Source organism: Camarhynchus parvulus, chromosome 6, assembly GCF_901933205.1.
Source record: "Camarhynchus parvulus chromosome 6, STF_HiC, whole genome shotgun sequence".
Lineage (NCBI taxonomy): Eukaryota > Metazoa > Chordata > Aves > Passeriformes > Thraupidae > Camarhynchus > Camarhynchus parvulus.
Genome location: NC_044576.1, coordinates 35,074,824 through 35,095,398, shown reverse-complemented (window position 1 = coordinate 35,095,398; position 20,575 = coordinate 35,074,824). Strand labels below are relative to the sequence as shown.

Sequence of the window (20,575 nt, the reverse complement as noted above, 5' to 3'; positions counted from 1 at the left end):
TATTTGAAATATATTTTAGTATTTATATTTAAAATGTAAACAAATTTTTCCAACTCCCCTCAAAGATGACTTGACATGATTAAGATGAGCCAAACCTTTCCTTGTCTGGGAGGTAGAAGAGTTCAAACAATTCATTTGCTAGAGTGGATTTTTTTCAACTTTTACAAAACTTCTCAGTGCTGTTTAGCAGCACTTTAGCAGTTGTGTTTGATATTTTTATTTATGGAGTATCTTATTTACAAAAGTATTTAAATAACAGATACACATAGACACCTGTTAACACTGGAGACACGGAAATCCATCATGCTATTCCAGGTGTTAGTCTTGAACACTGCAAATATCTTAGATACTACATAGTCAGCACTAGGATCTAATTACCATACCAAAACCCTAGAATGTCTGTCGTTCCTCATACCTCAAATCAAATACAGTTTATAAATTTGCTGCTGTTTTGAACACACATTCAGTGTTACTCTGTCTTAAGGAATTTTCTCTGCTTTGCCTCTATTCAGAACTGCAAACAGCACATCCAAAATGTCTCTGTTAATACTGAGTCTCTATACCATGTCTTATTGTGAATTAATGGACACAAGCTCCAGAACAACTTCCATTTTAAAAGGGAACAGTCCAAAGCAATCAACGACATGCCCGTGCAAGCATACATGGAGCGAACAGCTGAACTGCAAATGGGATTCACTCATTTCTCCTGGGCTGCCCATGCAGCCTTGGCAGGAAGGGTGGGGGGCTGCTGGCAGCCCCTGCAGCAGCACAAACCAGCTCCTGGGCAGGGCTCGGGTGCTCTGCCCTCAGGGTCACAGCGTCTGCCCCGCTCGCACTGCAGGGCTCTAACCTCAACACACAGCTGGGAACGAAACAAGGGACTGCTCCCCCCATCTGCTCATTGTCCTGCTGCTGGAGCCCCGCAACTCTCAAAAGGCACAGACATGGTAAACTTCGGCAGTCCTGCTTTCAGTGATTTCAATCAACAGTGACTAACGTCACTGTTAAAAGGTGTTTAGGAATCATGGAATCACAGAACAGTTTGAGTTGAAAGGCACCTTAAAGCTTATCTCATTTCACCCCACTGGCAGGGAAACCTTCCACCCGAGCAGGCTGCTCCACGCCCTGCCCAACCTGGCCGTGAACACTTCCAGGGAGGGGACACCACAACAGTTGTGGATGTGTCTTTTAAACAACAGTGGAGAGAAACTGCCATTTGATGTGATGACGGAATGTAAAATCTTTCATTCCTGACTGCACAAATAACCTCATTAGACAACTCAGCTCAAAGACAACGAATTAAAGATCAGCAAAATCCCAAGTGCAGCAGGTTCCATTGAGCCAGAGGCAGTCACAGGTCCCTGCTTTGAAGCGGTACCTTCGTGTGACAGCGGCAGAGCTGCCCAGCTCGGGGACGGCAGCAGGGAGGGCCCACGGGCCCCGTGCCCCGGCTCCTCAGAGCACAGCAGGGACAGCACCAGCGGGCTCAGCAGCGCTGGCAGCGCGTCCCTCCCTCCTCAGGGACGCTCCTGGCACCCTGCTCGCCATCAGGGCCCAGCAGAGCCCCTGCCAGCGGGCCAGGGGCTCCAGCAGCAGAGGGCACTGGGACCCCAGCCGAGCCAGCAAGGGCAGCCTGGCGGTGGCTCGGGCACGCCAAAGCCGAGGAGAACCCGGTGTGCTGCCACATCCACGTCACACGGCGAGCTACAGACAGCACTGCCAGCCCTCACCAGGTCGCCCCGCAGAGAGAAGGGAACGTCCCATGGGCTCCTGAGTCACTTCCAAGAGCCACTTCCTCTGTGCCTCAGCTTCCTGGTCATTGAAACATCTTGGCACTGACCTGCTTGGTGAAGCATTCTGAGGTGAGCTGCTGCTGCAGCGTTACTGGATAAAGGGAAAAAGTAAATACTCTCGCTCAGGTGTTTGATGATCATTGAGCACTTCCATTAGATTATTAATGCTGGTTTCTGCCAACAGGGATATCAGCAACTTGCTTTAAAGCACGCCACCATCGGTAGGGACGGAGAATGAGCCAGAGCAGGACCCAATATTAAGTTTAATTGGGGGGAAAAAAAGCAGGTGACAGACCAGATGTCTAAAACCATATCTGAAATGCAAGAAATTATCCTGAACTGGGCCATGCTTTTGCTCTGATATATATTTCCTCTCATAGATTTACAAACAACTAAGACACAGGTGCTGAGAAGATGCCCCTGCACAGATGCTCCTCTCTCCCCAAGGCGCTGCCCAAGGGACCACTGGCAGCAGGCTGCCATCAGAGCCAGCAGCAGCAAATGACAATCAGCACTACGTTTACCTGGCTGGTTCATTTTGTTGGCTGTCTGGAGAGCAATACTCACCAAACACGGCCTGTGAAGCTGAGCTCTGGAACAGAGCTCATCTGTGGACCCTAGCATCAGGCCATCCCAATTCTCCATGTGCTTTATTGCTCCCAGTCAGTTCTGGATTCCAAGTCCTGATCTTATGTACTTGGAGAGCCCTATGAAGGCTCCATGATCAGAAAGCAGTGTAACTCTTTAATCCTGTAAAGCCAACACACCCATTGTCACTGTTTCAGGGCAGCACATGCAGCAGGAACCTGCTGAGCATCGGGTCACTCATTTTAACTGCTGAGAGTTTGCTTCCGTAAGAGCTCTTCTTACACAGCCCATGAAAATATAAACTGGTAAGACAAAAACATAATAAACTATTTCAAGTAAGACTTAGGAACCATCAGTCACAGGGAGCCCTGAATGGGGAGTCCTGCAGTGAGACAACACTGGAGAACAACTCTATTGTGCTGAAGCAGCAACAGAAAACACTTCCAGGCTCTGAAGATGCAGGACACAGTTTTTTTTTGTTTGCATATAAATCCTTGAGAACTTGAAATCATAGTGGGTATTAAAAAAAAAAATTATGTCATTTTTGATGGGGAAACAGCATTGACTTAATAGCAGTGAGGTCCTTGTGGCATTCCTTGCAGGTTTAACCACTAGAACATACCTGAATATTAGTTATGTCCTCTCATATAATAAGCACCCTCCAACTAAAAGCAAATTGGCTCTGCTTCATTACCTTTTACTAGTTTTCCACTCTTATGGAAGAACAAACAGTACATAATAATGAGCAATGAATACTTCAGAGCTGAAAACTCCCAGTTGCCAGAGGTTAAAGATCATACATGAGACCACATAAATAATGAATTTGCATCCACGGCAGCACAGTGTATTTACAAAGTTGGGCATATTTTCAATTCGGAATATGCAAAAATAGCGTAAAGGAAGCACAACCAGGAGTTATTCTGGGGGATGTGGGTAACTAAGAAGATGCTCCAGCACAGCTGAGTATGAGCACAGAACTGGTGAAATGTAGAATCCTGACATCTCCTCACTGCTGCAGGTGTTTGCCGGTTTGGGCAGGGGGTGGGCATAGGGAGGGTGGGCCAGGCTGTGCTGGAACTGGGGCAGCAGCCAGGACAGACACAGCCCCACGCTGCTGGCCAGCCCCTCCGAGAGGGGCACAGGGACAAGGGCGCCAGGGTCAGGCCTCAACCCAAGCAAAGCAGAAGAGGAGCTCCAGCCTCGATGGTGCGCAAATAGGATTGCTTAAAAAAGACAGCAAAATACGAGCTGTGAAATACAATTTAGCATGTGTTCTCCTGAAGCACTTCAAGTATTTTCAATTTCTGTAAGCCTGAAGAAGAGGCTTCTGCTGGGGACAGGCACCCGGAGCCCTGCAGCACTCAGCTGCACACAGCCAGCAGCCCAGGCCCGCATCCCCCTGCCCTTGTACAGCCCCTGGATTCAAACCAACACCAAGCAGCCCAAACAGCCCCCACCTGAGGAAACACCTCTGGAAAAGGGCCAGGACCTCAGCTTGGAGGAGCTGCAACAGTTTTTTCACCCCCTCTAGTTAAAAAAAACCCCTTAATCACCCCCTGTAGTTAAAAAAAACAGCCCTAGGTCCATTAGAATAATTAAACAACCTTTGAGTGGCTGGGTGGGGTTTTGTTGTAATTTGGGGTTTGTGATATTTTTGTTTGGTTGGTTTGGGCCTTTTCTGTTTGTTTTTCTTCCTTCTCTCTGAAGGGTAACACACGAAGTTCCCATGCAGCTATACCAAGATGACCTTTAGCTATTAGGTAAACTTTTAACTTCTGTATTACTACAAATAAAAGCTCAAAATACTCTCAAACACATCAGGCAACATGGAAAATGGCATTAGGGGAAAAAACCTTCTGGCTCCAAGTTTGCATTAAAAATGACCATGTGCCATGAATGTGACACAAAAAGATAGTTACTAAAATCAGCGCAGATTTTCACTAGCTCCAGCTCCTGAACTCCTCCTGCCCCAAACATGAGGCCCATGCAGATGGAGAAAGGGCAAGGGATGGGGAAGGAGGGAGTGAAAAGGAAAAAGAGTCCTAAGTAAATAAGTAAGTCAGTAAAAGTTCTCCCTCTGTGCTCCTACACCTTTGCTTGCCAGCAGCTTCATTCATGCTCTAGGAGCTGGTTCCCGTGTCTTTTTCCTGTGCACTGACTGAGGTGGAGGCTGCCAGCCAGGGCATGGGCACTTGGCACAAGTGGGACAAAACTCCCATGTGCATATTCTCATTTGCACAGCAGCGAGCTCACCAAATCATCCCTGCTTGTTAAGCACTACCATCTCGATCATCAGTCATCCCATTTCTTGGTAAGAACTGAAGCCTTCCCTATCACACATTAAACACTCCAAAACACTGCTCTCAGGCTGTTTCCACTCTCTCTGACAACCCCTTTCCCTCCTTGTTTCCAGTGTACGTTTTTGGGGTAAGAGAATTTTTACTGGAAAAAGGACTAGTCCAAATTGAGCTCTTTCTGACCCAAGTTACCAGTACCTATCTTAGTTAGGAGATGGGGCATAATCCCCAGCACCAGGACTTCACTGGATTCTGCCTCCCTCTAAGGTGGCTTTTCCACCCTTCGATGCAATTCCTGATGATCAGGGCCACAGTGTGACATACTTGCTCACAACCCTTTTTTCTTTTGTTTTGATTCCAGTAAGTTGTCTTCAACCACAAATAAAAGTTTCTGCTTTGAACATTAGAAACCAGAGCCAACTTGACCAATCCCACTGACTGTCCCCATCCCACTGACCCATCCCACTGACTGATCCTGCTGACCCATCCCACTGACTGTCCTACTGACCATCCCACTGACCATCCCACTGATCCATCTCACTGACCCACCCCGCTGACCCACCCCGCTGACCCATCTCGCTGACCATCCCACTGACCATCCCACTGACCCATCCCACTGACCCATCCCGCTGACCCATCCCGCTGACCCATCCCGCTGACCCGTCCCGTTGACCCGTCCTGTTGACCCACCCCGCTGACCCATCTCGCTGACCATCCCACTGACCATCCCACTGACCATCCCACTGACCCATCCCACTGACCCATCCCACTGACCCATCTCGCTGACCATCCCACTGACCCACCCCGCTGACCCACCCCGCTGACCCATCTCGCTGACCATCCCACTGACCATCCCACTGACCATCCCACTGACCATCCCACTGACCCATCCCACTGACCCATCTCGCTGACCCATCTCGCTGACCCATCTCGCTGACCCACCCCGCTGACCCATCTCGCTGACCCATCTCTCCCACCCGCTGACCCACCCCGCTGACCCACCCCGCTGACCCATCCCGCCCATCTCGCTGACCCATCTCGCTGACCCACCCCGCTGACCCATCTCGCTGACCCACCCCGCTGACCGTCCCACTGGCCTTGACCAAACCCAAACCCATCTCTCCAGCCCAACAAGCCAAGCAGAGCACAGCGTGTGCTGTGCCATGCCAGTGCACGTGGACACCCTGGTGCTGTCACCCTGAGCCCACTGTCACACAGCACAGTGCCAACGTGCTGCTCTCTGAGCTACGCCAGGAGCTGCTGCTAAAACCAGTCTGGAAAGGGTCCTTGAAGATATCTTTTTTCCCATTTGCATTTCTTGGAGAAACTGTTTAATTTACCAGCATTAGATCTGCCACATTTTTCATGTTAATGATGTAGGATACGATATTTGTAGATCAACGGCAGAAGTTTCAAAAATTGAACACGTGACATTTGAATCTTATTTTAGCCCTCTGTATGCTACCATGTCCTTGGAAATGCATATGGTATATAAGCCAATGGTAACACATAAGTGACTTGTATTCACCCATAACAGTGAATAAAATCCCTTACTTTAATTTACTGGAATTTATAAACAAGTCCACAAAATGCTCTTTAACCAATATGCTCTTTGACATCAGTTCAAAGACATTACAGGTTTAATTTCTAGAAACATTTTAAACTTAGAGAGGTAATGGTTCTTCCTTTCCTGTGGAGAACATTTTGACTGCTTACACAAGGACCTCATCTTCAGAAGTTATGCAAACTGCCCTGACACAACTGCATATGCAAATTGAATTCCTCAGAAGAATGGAAAAACTGCCGTCTGCGGTTTATCTGGTTTCAAGTTTACAAAGAGGTACGAAGAGTCATTTTCCAGTGCTGCTGCTGAACCTCAGTTCACAGAGGTTTCGCACAGAGCGTGTGGAATTAACACAATAATCCCTCTGAGGCTGCACATTTGCTGGGTTGCTCTGAAGCCAGAGCCAGAATGGTGCTAAGTGACTTTTGGTAGGTACACGTTTGTCTCTTCCCTAAGGAGCTTTTTGTCAGGTTTTGTTCCACTTCCTACTGCGCTGGAGAGTGTGGCCTGAGCAGCCAGCCCGCTGCTGAGACCCAGAGGGGAAGCAGGACAAGGCCAGCAGCAGCCATGGGCAGCACTGCTAACTCTGTCTAGCTTTCCTTTCTTTTTCTTTTTAAAAAGACAGTTCTCAGATTGCAGGGACAGAGGGCAGAGGTATGGAGAGGGAACAGAACAGAACCCCCCAGCTGAGGGATGGGCTTGGCTCTGCCTCAGCAACACTGTCCCTGGTCTGGACCCTGCAGTAGACTGGCATCATGGAGCATTAATGGATAATTGTATTCCTCTTTGAGTTCTGTACACACAATGTTTACTGGGCCAAGACAGACCACGTTCAGTCACGTGTCCGTGGTCCCTGCCCTGAGATACCAGCAGCTCGCTCACTTCCCCGCCTCTTCCTGTTTTCCACAAACTGTTCAGAAGCGTTTCTGCAGCGCTCATCCCACTCCAGAAAACAAACGAACACAGAAGGAGTTTCCTTGATAAAGACACGTAAATCGATCATGTGGTGATGAAAAGTATGCAGCCATCAAAAAAAAAAAATCAACCAAAAATAAAGAGTTCTCCGTGTTTATTTGTACTTCCTGCACAGGAAGAGTTTTTCCTGAAGCTGTGGAGGGTTGGAATCAGAACTAGCTGAGACACTTGCGTAGTGCAAGCACCATGTACACACAGCAGTGATCAACCAAGGTGGAAGAAGAAAAATAAAGAGATGAATCTGAAGATACTAAAGAATGTAAGAGTGGTTACTTCACCTTGGATTTTTGCAAATCTCTTACATTTGCCAGTAAAAGTGAATTGCAGTATTTTACATCAATGTAATAAAGGTCACAAGCTGCACTGGCAACCTGAGAATGTAGAGACTTGTGGGATGCTTTCAATTACAAAAGGAAAATATGAAATTCTGCTAATCATATTTTACGCACACAGTTTCGCTTTACAATTTGAACAGCACCATTCTGCTGTTTAACCATTTTTCTGTGAGAGATGTAGGACTGGATAAAGGAACGCCATGGCCCTTCAGCACCAGGCGGCACTTTTCCATGGCCAGGTCAGGCAGGGCTTGGAACAGTGTTTTAGTGAAAAGCATCCCTGCCTCTGGCACAGGACATCCAGATGGACTTTCAGGTCCCTCGAGGCCCTTCCAGTGCCACCCACAGTTCTGTCAGCAGTGACAGCAGCTCTCAGCTGCTGCTGCCCAGGGATGACACGTCCCTGCCCCAGCAGGGCTCATTTCCTGTTGCTTATCACCACATTTCTGCACAAAGACTGCAAGTTAAGTCTCTACTACAATAACACAGTGTGTGAGAGGCGCTTTTATAGTTTAAAAACCCTCTCACACCAGAAGGCTATAGCACATTTTATAATATGGGGTCAGTGTCAATACTTCCACATTACCAAACAAGAAAACTGTTAAGAAAGAGCAGACAGGACAAAATTGTCATATTTCAATTTTAAGGTAAACTAGACTTCCCAAAAGATTTTTTTTAAGTACTCAAGTATATATCTTATTCAATAGACTTAAAAGACCATTTCATGCCAAACTGAAGTCAATTTTATAAAACCTGAATCTATTTTTTAGGCAGAGAATTGTTGATAAGAACAAATTGTGCTTATATGCTGAATTTTTATAATGATTACTTAGAAATCCAGGAAGACACATATTTTCAGGGCCATCTTTCACTATAAAATCAAATCACTACAAAATAGTAATTTCCCTTCACGGAGCAAAAGATCCTGACATTACTAATTAGGTCAATAAACAAAGATGCACAAAACTCCATGAGAAAAAAAATTTACCTTACCTGATAAAATTCCCGAAGCCAATTCTTCTGTAAATTTTCTGGCTGAAAAACAAAAGGCAAAAATTAATTACAAGTAAGAGACATCTGTTTGTACAACAATATCGTGATATTATTGCTTTCCTCAGTGCGTTCAAGAAGGGAGCTTTTTTCACAACTAAAGCAGAAAGTACAAACACGAGGATGTTCCTCCACGATGCCACTGGACAGGCCTCACCCCTTCGTTCCCAAGCCCCCTCTGATTCTCACCAAAGAGGTGCATCTCGTGTATGAGCGCACAGCATTCGCATCCACATGTTTATCAGGCAATGGCACACTTGAACTATGTGCTGCTAGAAGGGCACACTGATCACCCGGGGATCAGGAACTTCACCAGCCTGCCCACACCCAGACGCTGCCACCGGAGCCCTCAGTGACCCAGAGCTACCTCACACAGGTTGGTTCAGAGGAATGACAGTGCTTTTGGGGATGCTCCCTCCCATCAGACCTCCTGCCAAGGACAAACCAGGAGAAGCATTTTCAGATTGCTCCAGAAATTACAAAAACTGGTCCAGCAAAACTGCAGTTACATGCTAAGTTCTGTCTTTTCAGCAACAGATTCCAGCCTCAGAGGGCTGAGAAGGGATCTCAGAGGGAGAGAATTGATTTGTTGAGCTTTATCTTCAACAACAAGACTTCTGGATAATTTTTACATCCTAACGGGGAATAATGATACAAATCAGACTTCCTAGTCACAGCAGTGGCAGGAACGTTCAGAATCGGTGGGAGGCAGCAGAACATATAAAAATGGAAACAGAGACACAGCTCATCCCTGACAAAGAGCTCTGACACCAACTGCCCAGAGGCAAACACGGGCACCAGCCTTGTGCTCTGCTCTGCTCTCCCATCAAGCATGCCATTTTCAAAGAGCTGGACACAACTTCAAAACAAAAGTGAAGTTCCTGTAACCAGCTCCAAGAAAGAGGGTGCTGAGGAGGTCTCTGGGGCTGCCAGCACAGACTCCTGTGCCTAGCCCGTGCCAGCCCTGTCTCTGGCTGTGTGCCCAGCCTGTGCCAGCCCTGTCTCTGGCTGTGTGCCCAGCCTGTGCCAGCCCTGTCTCTGGCTGCTGGCTCACCCTGGCTGTGTGCCCAGCCCGTGCCAGCCCTGTCTCTGGCTGATGGCTCACTCTGTGTGCCCAGCCTGTGCCAGCCCTGTCTCTGGCTGTGTGCCCAGCCCGTGCCAGCCCTGTCTCTGGCTGATGGCTCACTCTGTGTGCCCAGCCCGTGCCAGCCCTGTCTCTGGCTGCTGGCTCACCCTGGCTGTGTGCCCATGGCTTGGGCTGCACAGGAAGGGCCCTGCTGGCTCCCACTGCTGTGCCCTCCTCCAGCAATCCCTCCTCTGGCACCACCACATCTTTTCTTTCCACTTTCAGCACTCTGTGGTACAATTCTGTAAGCCAGCTCTCACCTCGGACTTCTCTCCAGCCACCTCACATAAATGAAACAATTTGAACTTCTGAAGGACTGGAGATAACAATCAAGTAGAAAGACAATTTATCTTCCTCTTATTTTTCTGTCTAAAAATAGGCACATTATATTTCATGTCTTCCACAGACTTTGGACTTCTTCCTATCCCTTCTCTCTGCACTCTGTCCTTCATTAAATTATCTCATTCTTTTTGTAACATAATGGAAATTAATCTTTTCCCAGCCCTCTTTGATGCTAAATCCTTTCATAGCCATTCACTGATGAACCAATTTCTCCCGGGTCACTAATCCAAAGCCCATTTAATCAGTCTCTGGCTGCTGGCAGTGGGAAGCATTCCCTGTGCCCTGTCCCTCCATCCCTTGTCCCGAGTCCCCCTCCAGCCCTCCTGCCACCCGAAGGAGCTGCAGGTCTCTGCTCCAGGTGTCTCTCCACCCTCCCCTGCCCTTGCAGCACAGAGCTCCAGGGAGCCCTGCCCGGTGCCCACCCTCCTGCTCAGGAACACAAGGCTGGCCAGCACGGATTGCTCATTTACCCGCAGGCTGCTCCTCAAACACACCACACTCTGCAGGCAGAGCCCAGCAAATGCCCCTGAGCCTGGAGGAGCACGGCTCTGGTCTCATCCCACCCTTCAGGAACACATTTTGACTCCACTGAGCCACAAATAGAAACCCTTCCCCTCAAACAAGCACAACTTCCAGACAGCAACACCACATGGGATCCATATTAAAAAACCAGGACATGCGTCCCGCATGCCCTGCTCCCCTCAATTAAAAGCAGTTTTGACCTTTTCCTGGAATTCCAAATCCCACTCAAACTATCTCTTTTCACGACGAGTTTCCACTTGAAGTCTATTTATGTCACACTGGTCACTGTAATGGTCAGGTTTATACGAAAAACCAGCCAGCTTGTGAACACATGAACATCACATGAGCTGCTAACAGCCCAAAAACAAGCGGCTTTTCAAATCCAACGTACAAGTAGTCGCTCTTCTCCCCAGTACTTCTATTTCCTACAAATTTACGCTCAACAGCCAACAGGAAAGCTTTAAGCCTATTGCAAAAATATACTCAGATGGCGAAGGAGTCTTTTCAAAAAGCCTGAGAAAGAGAAAAAAATGAGAAAGAGAATATATATTTAGACAGGGTAAGGAGCCTTTCATTCAAAAGGAAAAAGGGAAAAGAACTAAATGAAACTAAATTAACAGCTTGGAAAATTTCTTTTCAGCTTTGTACAGAGGGAAATGGAAGAAAGCCAATGAATTATAGAAAGCAGGTTCTATTTTGTGAAGTTTATTTTTAGCAAAGAATAGGCTCATATTTTAAGCTAAAAGGAAAAAAAATCTTGACTCGCTTTGTGAAAACTGGGTTCCAAAATGAATCAGAGGACAACTGGCCACTTGGACTCTGCACACTGCCTGAACACACAAGGCACAGGCAGCCCCTTTTTTACATGCCTGACTGAAACAGCCCCAAGAGCCCCACACGGGCTGAGGGATCACTGGAACCCTGTCCCAGTTCCACAAGTCTCCTGGCATCCCACAGCACCACAGGGGCCCTGCTGCAGTCACAGGCTCCTAGGGTGCAGTCCCAGGCAGGCCCTCGAGCCTTTTCATCTTATACTTCAAGACACATAAAGAAAAATATAAAATACAGGCTATTTCCCCCCGCCTTTACTATAATTGGTTTTCTACTTATTTAATGAAAAGCAAAACCTTTGATCAAGTTCTGTTTGACCAGCAATAAGCTTACTCAAAAACGTCTTTAGAGTCCCCTAACATGGCTGACCATCACAGTTGTTTCAACAGAATTATACTGTGAATTTTTGATCAATATTTTAGATCTCTTATATTGCCTTCGTAAATTTACTGACACCCTTTAGACATTTATATTCAAGGATCCATTGGATTTAAATATTTTTTATTTGCAAATAGACTTGCAAGCACTGCTGTTGCTATGCTCTCTTGAATTATGCAGATGACACTGGCAAAACCCCCCATCAGCTGGGTACTATTAATGTGGTGCTTTGTACCCACTTTACACTCTTAAATGACAAACAAAAAGATGATAATCTGCATGTTCTGTTCACATCATGAGTTCACAACATTTCAAAGCCCATGTAGGCAAACCAAGCAGGACCAAACAGGAAAAACAGAATTATGAGTTTAAGAAAAAACATTGAAAGAAAAATGCAGATTTTTCAAAATCCAAACTTTTACTTAAACACTGTGTTTTTATTCTATGCATTTACACAAACAACTTACAAACACAACGGTGGTGTCCCTTAGTTCTGCATTTCTGAAAGCCTGCAACTTTCCCAAGGAGCAGCAGAAAAAGCATAGTCCCATCCTGGTGCTGTTACAGCCCAGTGACAGCCACCAGGATCAAGGAACAGGTGCGCGGGGAAAAAACCACAACACAGCCTAATTACCACAGGCTGAAAACCAGGGGTTGGACACACGCATCTGTCATCCAGGAGTTTAAAGCCAATGTACTCCCAGGCCGAGCAACGCCGTGGCTCGTGGGACGCCGAATCAGGAGAAACGGAGAAAAAAAGCCAGCAGGTAATCCGGGGCAAAGCAGAGCCTGAGCGGAGAGGACGGGGAAGGCGCTGCCGCCACTCCTCCTCGGACAGGGGACAGGGGACAGGGGCTGCCCGGCACGGCCCGAGGGCGAGCAGGAGCAGCACGGACAGTGCCCGAGGGCCGGCCGTGTCCGCAGGGACAGGCCCTGCCGGGGAGGGTGACAGTGCCCAGGGCATCACCAGGAACAGCAGGAGGAGCACGGACAGTGCCCGTGTCCGCAGGAACAGCCCCTGCCGGGGAGAGTGACAGTGCCCAGGGCATCACCAGGACAGCCTCGGGCCCGGGCCCGCTGCTGGCGTGCGAGGCTCGGTCCGGAGCAGCTCCGCGAAGGAGCTCCCTGCCCCTGCCCTGCCCCGCGCCGCACGGCCGCAGCTGCTGCAAACACCAAACCCTCGCTGCTGACCTTCCCGGCTGATCTCCCTTCCTGTGAGCGCCTCTCAGCCCAGACAATGCTCGCTGGGAATACAAAGAGCAGCCGAAGCGGGGCCGGCTCCTGCGCAGTTCGGCAGCGCACACGGCCCGAGCGGCTCAGGCGGCAAGCGGGGACAGAGGGGCAGGGAGCCGCAGGGACAGAGGGACAGGGAGCCGCGGGGGGACAGAGGGACAGAGGGGCAGGGGGACAGAGGGACAGGGAGCCGCGGGGACACAGGGACAGGGAGCCGGGACCGGAACCGCGGGGACAGAGGGACAGGGAGCCGCGGGGGACAGAGGGACAGGGAGCGGGGACGGGAACCGCGGGGACAGAGGGGCCTGAGCTCCCTGGCACAACACAGCACACGCTGAGAGAAACAGACTCGGCACCTGCTGCCTGTTTCGAAGGCTCTGTGTTCCTGAACAGCCAAAGCTGTCTCTGAACTGGTGTCTGCGTGTACGCAGGAGAAACCAGCAGCCCTGGAAACAACCAAAACCACCTGTCCCAGTCTGTAAGAGACCAAGAGACGGCCCTGCCCGGGCAGGGATGCTGAATTCTGAGCACAGAAGCACGGGAAATGCAGCCTAAAACAGGAACAGCAAACAGTGACCTGTTAATGCGGCATCTGGGGGAAATATAAGGAATAATGTAACAGAAGCAAGGGTGAGGAAGCAAGTCCCTACCTCTTCAAAAGATCTGGATGTAAAGGCATACATAGATGCATGCGTGTGTGTAACATATATATATTATAGTTCATATCACAACCATAATTAGTTGCTCCTCAAACAACACATGAGAGGGGAGGGGGAAGGAGCCACCTGTCTTTACCGTCTACATAATAATGATAGCATGTCCTGTCAGTACTCCCATCTGGACAAGATCTTTCAAACCCTCGAGAATGTCACTGACCAATCTTACAGGTTATAAGACTCTAAAGCAACCAAAGAATCACCCAGATGGCCCCAAAAGCAAGGCTGGGAGCAAGCAGCTTACGAGCAGCAGCTGGAACGAGCTCTAGCTCTTCAGCTGATGAGGCCAATACCATAACAGCACTTAAAGCAGCCCCCGGATGGGACAGAGCCCATGAGCCCAGGGCCATTTACTGAACCCAGGTAAAACAAACTCCTCTGGCCACGCAAGTAAAAAATTAGTTAGAACAACAAATGCTTTTTAATAAAGAACACGTGTGTCAGTAAAAGCATCGCCAATTTAGTTTAATTTCGGGGCTGGGATGCAGAGAGTCTCCTGCAGCTTGAGCCCAGTGGGTGCAGGTGCCAGGAGGGTGAGCAGCAGCTCCCTGCAGGCAGGGCAGGACAGCGAGGAGGGAACACCACAAACACACTGCTTGTTCAACACGATCGTGCATTTTCTTTGCTGCCCCAAAGAGCAGCTCTGTCTCAGGTTCTCAATGCAGACATTTGGGAGCCCCACCTAAACTCTGGAGACAAAGGAACAAGGTCAACTCAAAAATATCCCTCAAAGAAAATAGGAAAGGAAAAAAATAAAACCAGAAAACTACTCATCACCAATGGAAAAAGTGAAATTTATATGACAAACTTGAAACTGTCACCTAATTCAGCATAAATAATGTTTGCATCTAATACATGATGATTCAGAGCAGCAACTAAAAGCAATCTGCCATTCATAAGAACAACGAAATCTCAGGAAGTTCATCAATCACATACAATACCCAAGTTTGTAACACAGTATTTGTAACTCCCAAGTAGAAAAATGAAAACGTACCTTGTGGCTATGGGGCTTTAGAGCCAGCACCAGGGGTGCAAGGCCAGGTTGGACAGGGCTTGGAGCACCTCGGTCTGGTGGAAGGTGTCCCTGCCCATGGCAGATGGGTGGAATGAAATTATCTTTAAGGTCCCTTCCAACCCAATCCATCTGTGATTCTACAATATTCCAAATAAAGTATGAATGTCTGCCCCAAGTCTTATCCTTTCTTGGCTAATCCAGCATCACAGAACAAAAGAAAAACACTTCTCAGCACTAATGGACCTCAACTTCCAATTGTAACATTCCCACAGAACGGTTAATTGAAGATACACATGTTTAGTAGAGTTTAAATAGCAGGTAATTTTCTTAAGCATTACATTAGATTATACTGAGATGGAGCAATATAAAAGCTCCAGATCTTCAGAATTGTTGGTGTAGAAAATAATTCAGTAGATCTGACCGCAAAGTGACCGGGCTTACACAGGTCTAACACACATACAGACACACCCTTAAAACATGAAGCTGAACTCTGTTTAACCATGTTTTCTGCAGATATGCAGCACACTGACACTGTTTATCCTTGGGCACCCAGCGAGCTCAGCCTGGTTCGTCCCTGGGCACACAACAAAACCGGAGCAGGGCCAGGGCACAGCCTCTGTGGGCTGACTGCTCTCCACAGCCCACACACAGCATAAACCCCGACAGGCACAAGCACAGCAATAAGAGAAGTCCAGAATCTTGAGCCTCCTGACCCCAGTGAACTGCCCATGTACTTCAAATTTAACTTCTATTACTGACATCTTACTGAAAGCTTAAAAGCTCCTGGATATTTGAATAACCAATGTGTTAAGAGCATTAACAAGTGTTAATCCAACACCACACAAACTCTAATTGTTAGCAAATAGCAAGATCAAAGACATTAATACACTCAAGTTTTCCACTGGTTTGTATCCTGATTTTGGAATGACACAGGGAAAACTGAAAGAGTGTAATCAAATTAATCTGCTTTCGCATATGGATAGATAAAATAGATCTCTGGCAAAATTCACACCACAACCACCACCATGGCCTGTCCTGTGTATTTGTGGGGTTTCTTTCTATATTTGTTTGAAGTGAAACCTTTAATAAAACTCCCCCAGGCTGAACAGGGGGGTATCTACAACTGTTCTTTTAAATCTGCATGGAACAGAAACACGCCTAGGGGAGCAGCACCATCCAGACTCGCAGCTCCTGGCAACCGAAGGCCAGCGATCCGAACGGTTCTTCCTGTGGGCTGAGTTTTATGAAGGCTTGAAACCATCCCCCATATTTTATTAATCCAGTGGTCTGTGTCAGCTGCAGGCCTTTCCACAGCCGTGCTGTGCTGGCACCGTGAAGCAGAACATCCCCAGACTCGCAGAGCCTTCTCCACAACAAGTAAACAGACTGGTGAGAGCACCACAGGTCACTCATTCCATACACACACATGCTCCTGGCCTGACACACCGACAGCTCTGGGCCTCTGAGCCCACAGCTCAGGGAGGAACTGCACAGACCTGTAGAAAAAATTGCCTTAAATCAATAAGGTACAATGTGCTCTGTAGAAAAATAAAAATAATAATGTAATTTTATCTAAGTGCTCATGTTTGAAGACAGTAACTTCTGTGACCTAAAGCTCAAGACCTAAAGGTCATGAGTTGCATGCCCTGCTGTGAAGCAGTGTCTATCAATTCCTCTGAGTAATAAATGCTCTTTCCTCAAGAAGATATATCCTTATTTATGAGCCAAATGCCCTGTGATAGAGCACTCCTCTGCTAGGGATGTAAGTCCTAGCCTTTCCCAGCATGGCTGCAGAATCAGTGCCAGGAGGAACGAGCCAGGAGAGTGCGAGCAGTCAGTGAGGCAGCTCCGACACACTCTACATTCTATTAGAAAAAAGAGCCCTCACACCAAAATACGACAGTCCCAAGACAGCTGTGAATTTACCAGCAAGTGAATCCCAGGGGAGTTCAACACACTCCCGGGACACACAGTGATCTAATACATGTATTTGATAGCAGAGCAGACAATGACAGTTATTTACATGCTATTTAAAAAATAAAAGGCTGAGGGAGATACTTGGAAATTTATTTCAATTTGATCTAGAGAGTAGGTTTTCAGGATTGGGGTTCTTCCTCCTCCTTGTTGCTATGCAAATTTCTGTAATAAATGCATCTTTGACCAATGGCCCAGTAGTCCACAAAGCTTATTTTCAGCTTTATTCAGAGCTGCCACATGAAAACACCAACCTTGTTTTGGTGATGCTGAGGGTGAGCCCAGCAGAGGTGGTTTGGAACTGATGGCATTCTCCTGTGGGATAACATCCTCTGCCAACAAGGTTCCCACAAACACATGGCAAAATGCTCAGCTGAGACAATCATCAGGAGTGATTTGGAGTCCCACAGCCTCCAGTCAGAGCTCAAAGCCCCAAACCCACCTGTCAGGGGTCCATGAGCCAATGCGGCCCCAACACATCCAGCAAGGATGGCCAAGGCCTCCATGGCACAGAGCTCTGGGTGCCCAGCCCTGAGGGGACACAGCTGGTGAGCACAGCTGGTCATGTCACAGCACAGGGCTCTGGGTGCCCAGCCCTGAGGGAGCACACCTGGTGAGCACAGCTGGCCATGCTGGGGCTGCCAAGGGCTCCATGGCACAGGGCTCTGGGTGCCCAGCCCTGAGGGAGCACACCTGGTGAGCACAGCTGGCCATGCTGGGGCTGCCAAGGGCTCCATGGCACAGGGCTCTGGGTGCCCAGCCCTGAGGGAGCACACCTGGTGAGCACAGCTGGCCATGCTGGGGCTGCCAAGGGCTCCATGGCACAGGGCTCTGGGTGCCCAGCCCTGAGGGAGCACACCTGGTGAGCACAGCTGGCCATGCTGGGGCTGCCAAGGGCTCCATGGCACAGGGCTCTGGGTGCCCAGCCCTGAGGGAGCACACCTGGTGAGCACAGCTGGCCATGCTGGGGCTGCCAAGGGCTCCATGGCACAGGGCTCTGGGTGCCCAGCCCTGAGGGGGCACACCTGGTGAGCACAGCTGGCCCTGCTGGGGCTGCCAAGGGCTCCATGGCACAGGGCTCTGGGTGCCCAGCCCTGAGGGAGCACACCTGGTGAGCACAGCTGGCCATGCTGGGGCTGCCAAGGGCTCCATGGCACAGGGCTCTGGGTGCCCAGCCCTGAGGGAGCACACCTGGTGAGCACAGCTGGCCAGGCTGGAGGCAGCCCAGCGCTGGGCACTACGCGCCGTGCCCACTGCACGGCTCCTGGCAGAGGGCAGGGAGTCTCTGCCAGTGCTGCCCGTCAGGGGCTGGGGGCACACAGCTCTGGGGAGCTGAGGGCAGGCTGCACACGCCATGCCAGGGCAGCAGCATGCAGAAGAGCACTGTGGTCCAGCTTGCTCAGCTTAGGTGAAGGGACCTGAAGACTCTTCTCCTGCCAGGTGACACTGAAGCAGCCTCCTCCACTGCTGTGTGCCACAACCAGGTGTGCTCGAGCTAAAGGAAAGGTTTCTGGTTTGCTTTGCCCAGGAAAGTTGGGGGGAAACCACCCACCAACAAACCAACTGAACACAGGAAGCCTCTGTTGTCCCATATATATTATTACTGACATCTTGGTTATTCAGGAGCCAAATCCTTTTGCCTCCTACACCCTTGGGAGAGCCCAGAACAAGGTTTAGGTGCTACATTTGCACTTAAAATGCAATTGCTATAACAGCAAAAATTTATGAAGAAACTATCTAGATTATTCTTTATGGTAAAAATAAAGCATACAAGGAGAAATAGGAATCTTCAAAACCACGGACAACTCAGAAGAAACAATTTAGAGAAAGTTCTGAAAGGAAAACAGCTTTGCTCAGTTAATAAAACATTGCTGATGCAGTTTCAAGGAAGACAAAGCAGAACTGATATATGCAACTGGGAATAACCATCCTCAGTATTCCCTTAAGTTTCCACAAAAGGCCGTCAGACATCTGGCAGAGAGGCCAACTTAGAAAGCAATAAATTGGCAGAGATGTGTCCAGCCCTTCGTGAAGCGTTTCATGCAGCCAGCTTCAGCAGAAGCAAAATCTTAAATGAAATACACAGATACTTTACTAATACTTTTAAAGCAGATGTACTTTAAATCTGACATATATGTTCATTTGGAAACCTAACTAACAAGCAATACTGAAACAGTGATTTTTAGATGTCTGGAATGCTGACATCACCACATATTTATTTGAGTATATAAATCTTAGGGGTTGTGTTTGGGCCTCAGTTACAGAAAAGAGCCTGTTGTTATATTGATCCATTCACAGTTGTAAGGTCCTTGGGCTTCTACACATAAAAATTGGATGTACAGTCAGTATTTCTGATTTCAGTCAGAATACACCTTACAATAATACACCAGGGCTCAATCGTTTTGTTACAGGGCAAAAACAAGCAAAAATCCCAAACACACTATGTTTTGAAAGAGAATGTTTTCCTATTCCCCCACCCTCAGACAAAAATGCATTCTATAGTATAAAATGGAATTTTAGCAGCTTTCATGAAAGAAGAAAATAAAGAGTAAACACATGAGATGAAACAAAACATACATTCCAAACTGATTTGTGCAACATTATATTAATTCATATGAGGTTAGTGCAGTGCCAGAAAGGCAGCACTGATGGCAGTTCTGGAATTCCAGAAACCGCTCACTGCACTGAGCACTGATGGGCAGCAGCTCAGCCCTCCTGTGAAGGATGCCTGTCCAGTACTGCCCAGGAGCAGGGTGGGCAGCACCCCCGAAACCACACCTCCTCACCTTGCAAAGAGACAAGCCCAGCAAGCAGCCATCCATGCCCAGCCCCTCTCTCCTCTAGCTAACGGGCTGTGTGCTCGAGCTTCCCTCACTGCGGGGGAGAGGCAGAAGCCAAACGCGCCGCTGTCACCGAGCAATCCTACTTCTCCCACTTCTTCTCTGAATTTCAGCTGCCCCTGGAAGCTAAAGCAGGAGAAAGGGCCCAGCTGTGTGTCAGGCAGGTGTGTGATGGCCCCAGCTCTGCCCCACTGCCTCTCCGCCAGGCAGGCACTGGCCCCTCCGTGCCCATGCAGGGCAGGGGCAGCTCCTTGCCAGGACCTGTTCCGGGTCTGCTCTTCTCCCTGCAGGGGCCCTCTGGCCCCTCTGCAGCACCAGCCAGCCCTGGATGAGGACTGAGGGTGCAAACACAGCGGCCAACAGGCTCGGAGACACCTGCCACAGGTGCTCCATGCGACCTGAAATGGGCTGAGCAGGGTGGCAGCAGCTGGGCTCTCTGCCCACCCCGCAGGTCCCCACTGCAGGCTCTCAGGGACGTGTCCAGGGGCTGGAGCATCCCCGAGCATGCACACCTGGAGCCCCCTGCTCAGACCCTTCCCCATCCCTCCCTGTACTCAGGCTTCCTTCACCAGGCAAGAAAAAATATCGTTTCTGTGCACATCAGCTCTTCAGGGTTTCACTTTGCCTTTTTTGCCATTAACTTCAAAGTAAAAGTCAACTCTCCTGTGGGTGCGTATCCACAGGAAATCCTGCCCCTTGTTCACTCTTATCCTTAAAGAGAACCATTTCCTTTGGCTTGAAAGCAAACTGCCTGTAGCCCTGTGCCACAGTGAATGCTGTTTAACACTAAATATAGACTCTGAAGGAAGGAAACATCAGGCAGACAACAGCAGCGAGCAGTGTCAGTGTGCAGTGTTGGATGAACACACTCTGCCAACACAAAACCTGCAGAATAACCAACAATGAGATCACAGCTTCTCTTGAGTTTGAGGAAAAAAAACATCCACTGTTGCTGAAAATAAATTTTAAAAATACCTAAAGCAACAAGAGCATGCA

At 48.7% G+C, this 20,575-nt stretch overlaps 1 protein-coding gene across 2 annotated transcripts in view; it reads right to left on the bottom strand.

Moving 5' to 3' along the window:
* Positions 1–20,575, bottom strand: part of INPP5A (inositol polyphosphate-5-phosphatase A) — a 184,530-nt gene that overhangs the window by 131,182 nt on the left and 32,773 nt on the right. For both annotated transcript variants that reach the window (XM_030951774.1, XM_030951773.1), the window contains exon 2: positions 8,546–8,587. In XM_030951774.1, coding sequence (XP_030807634.1) covers positions 8,546–8,587 — 42 coding nt within the window. The remainder of the gene's footprint in view (positions 1–8,545; positions 8,588–20,575) is intronic.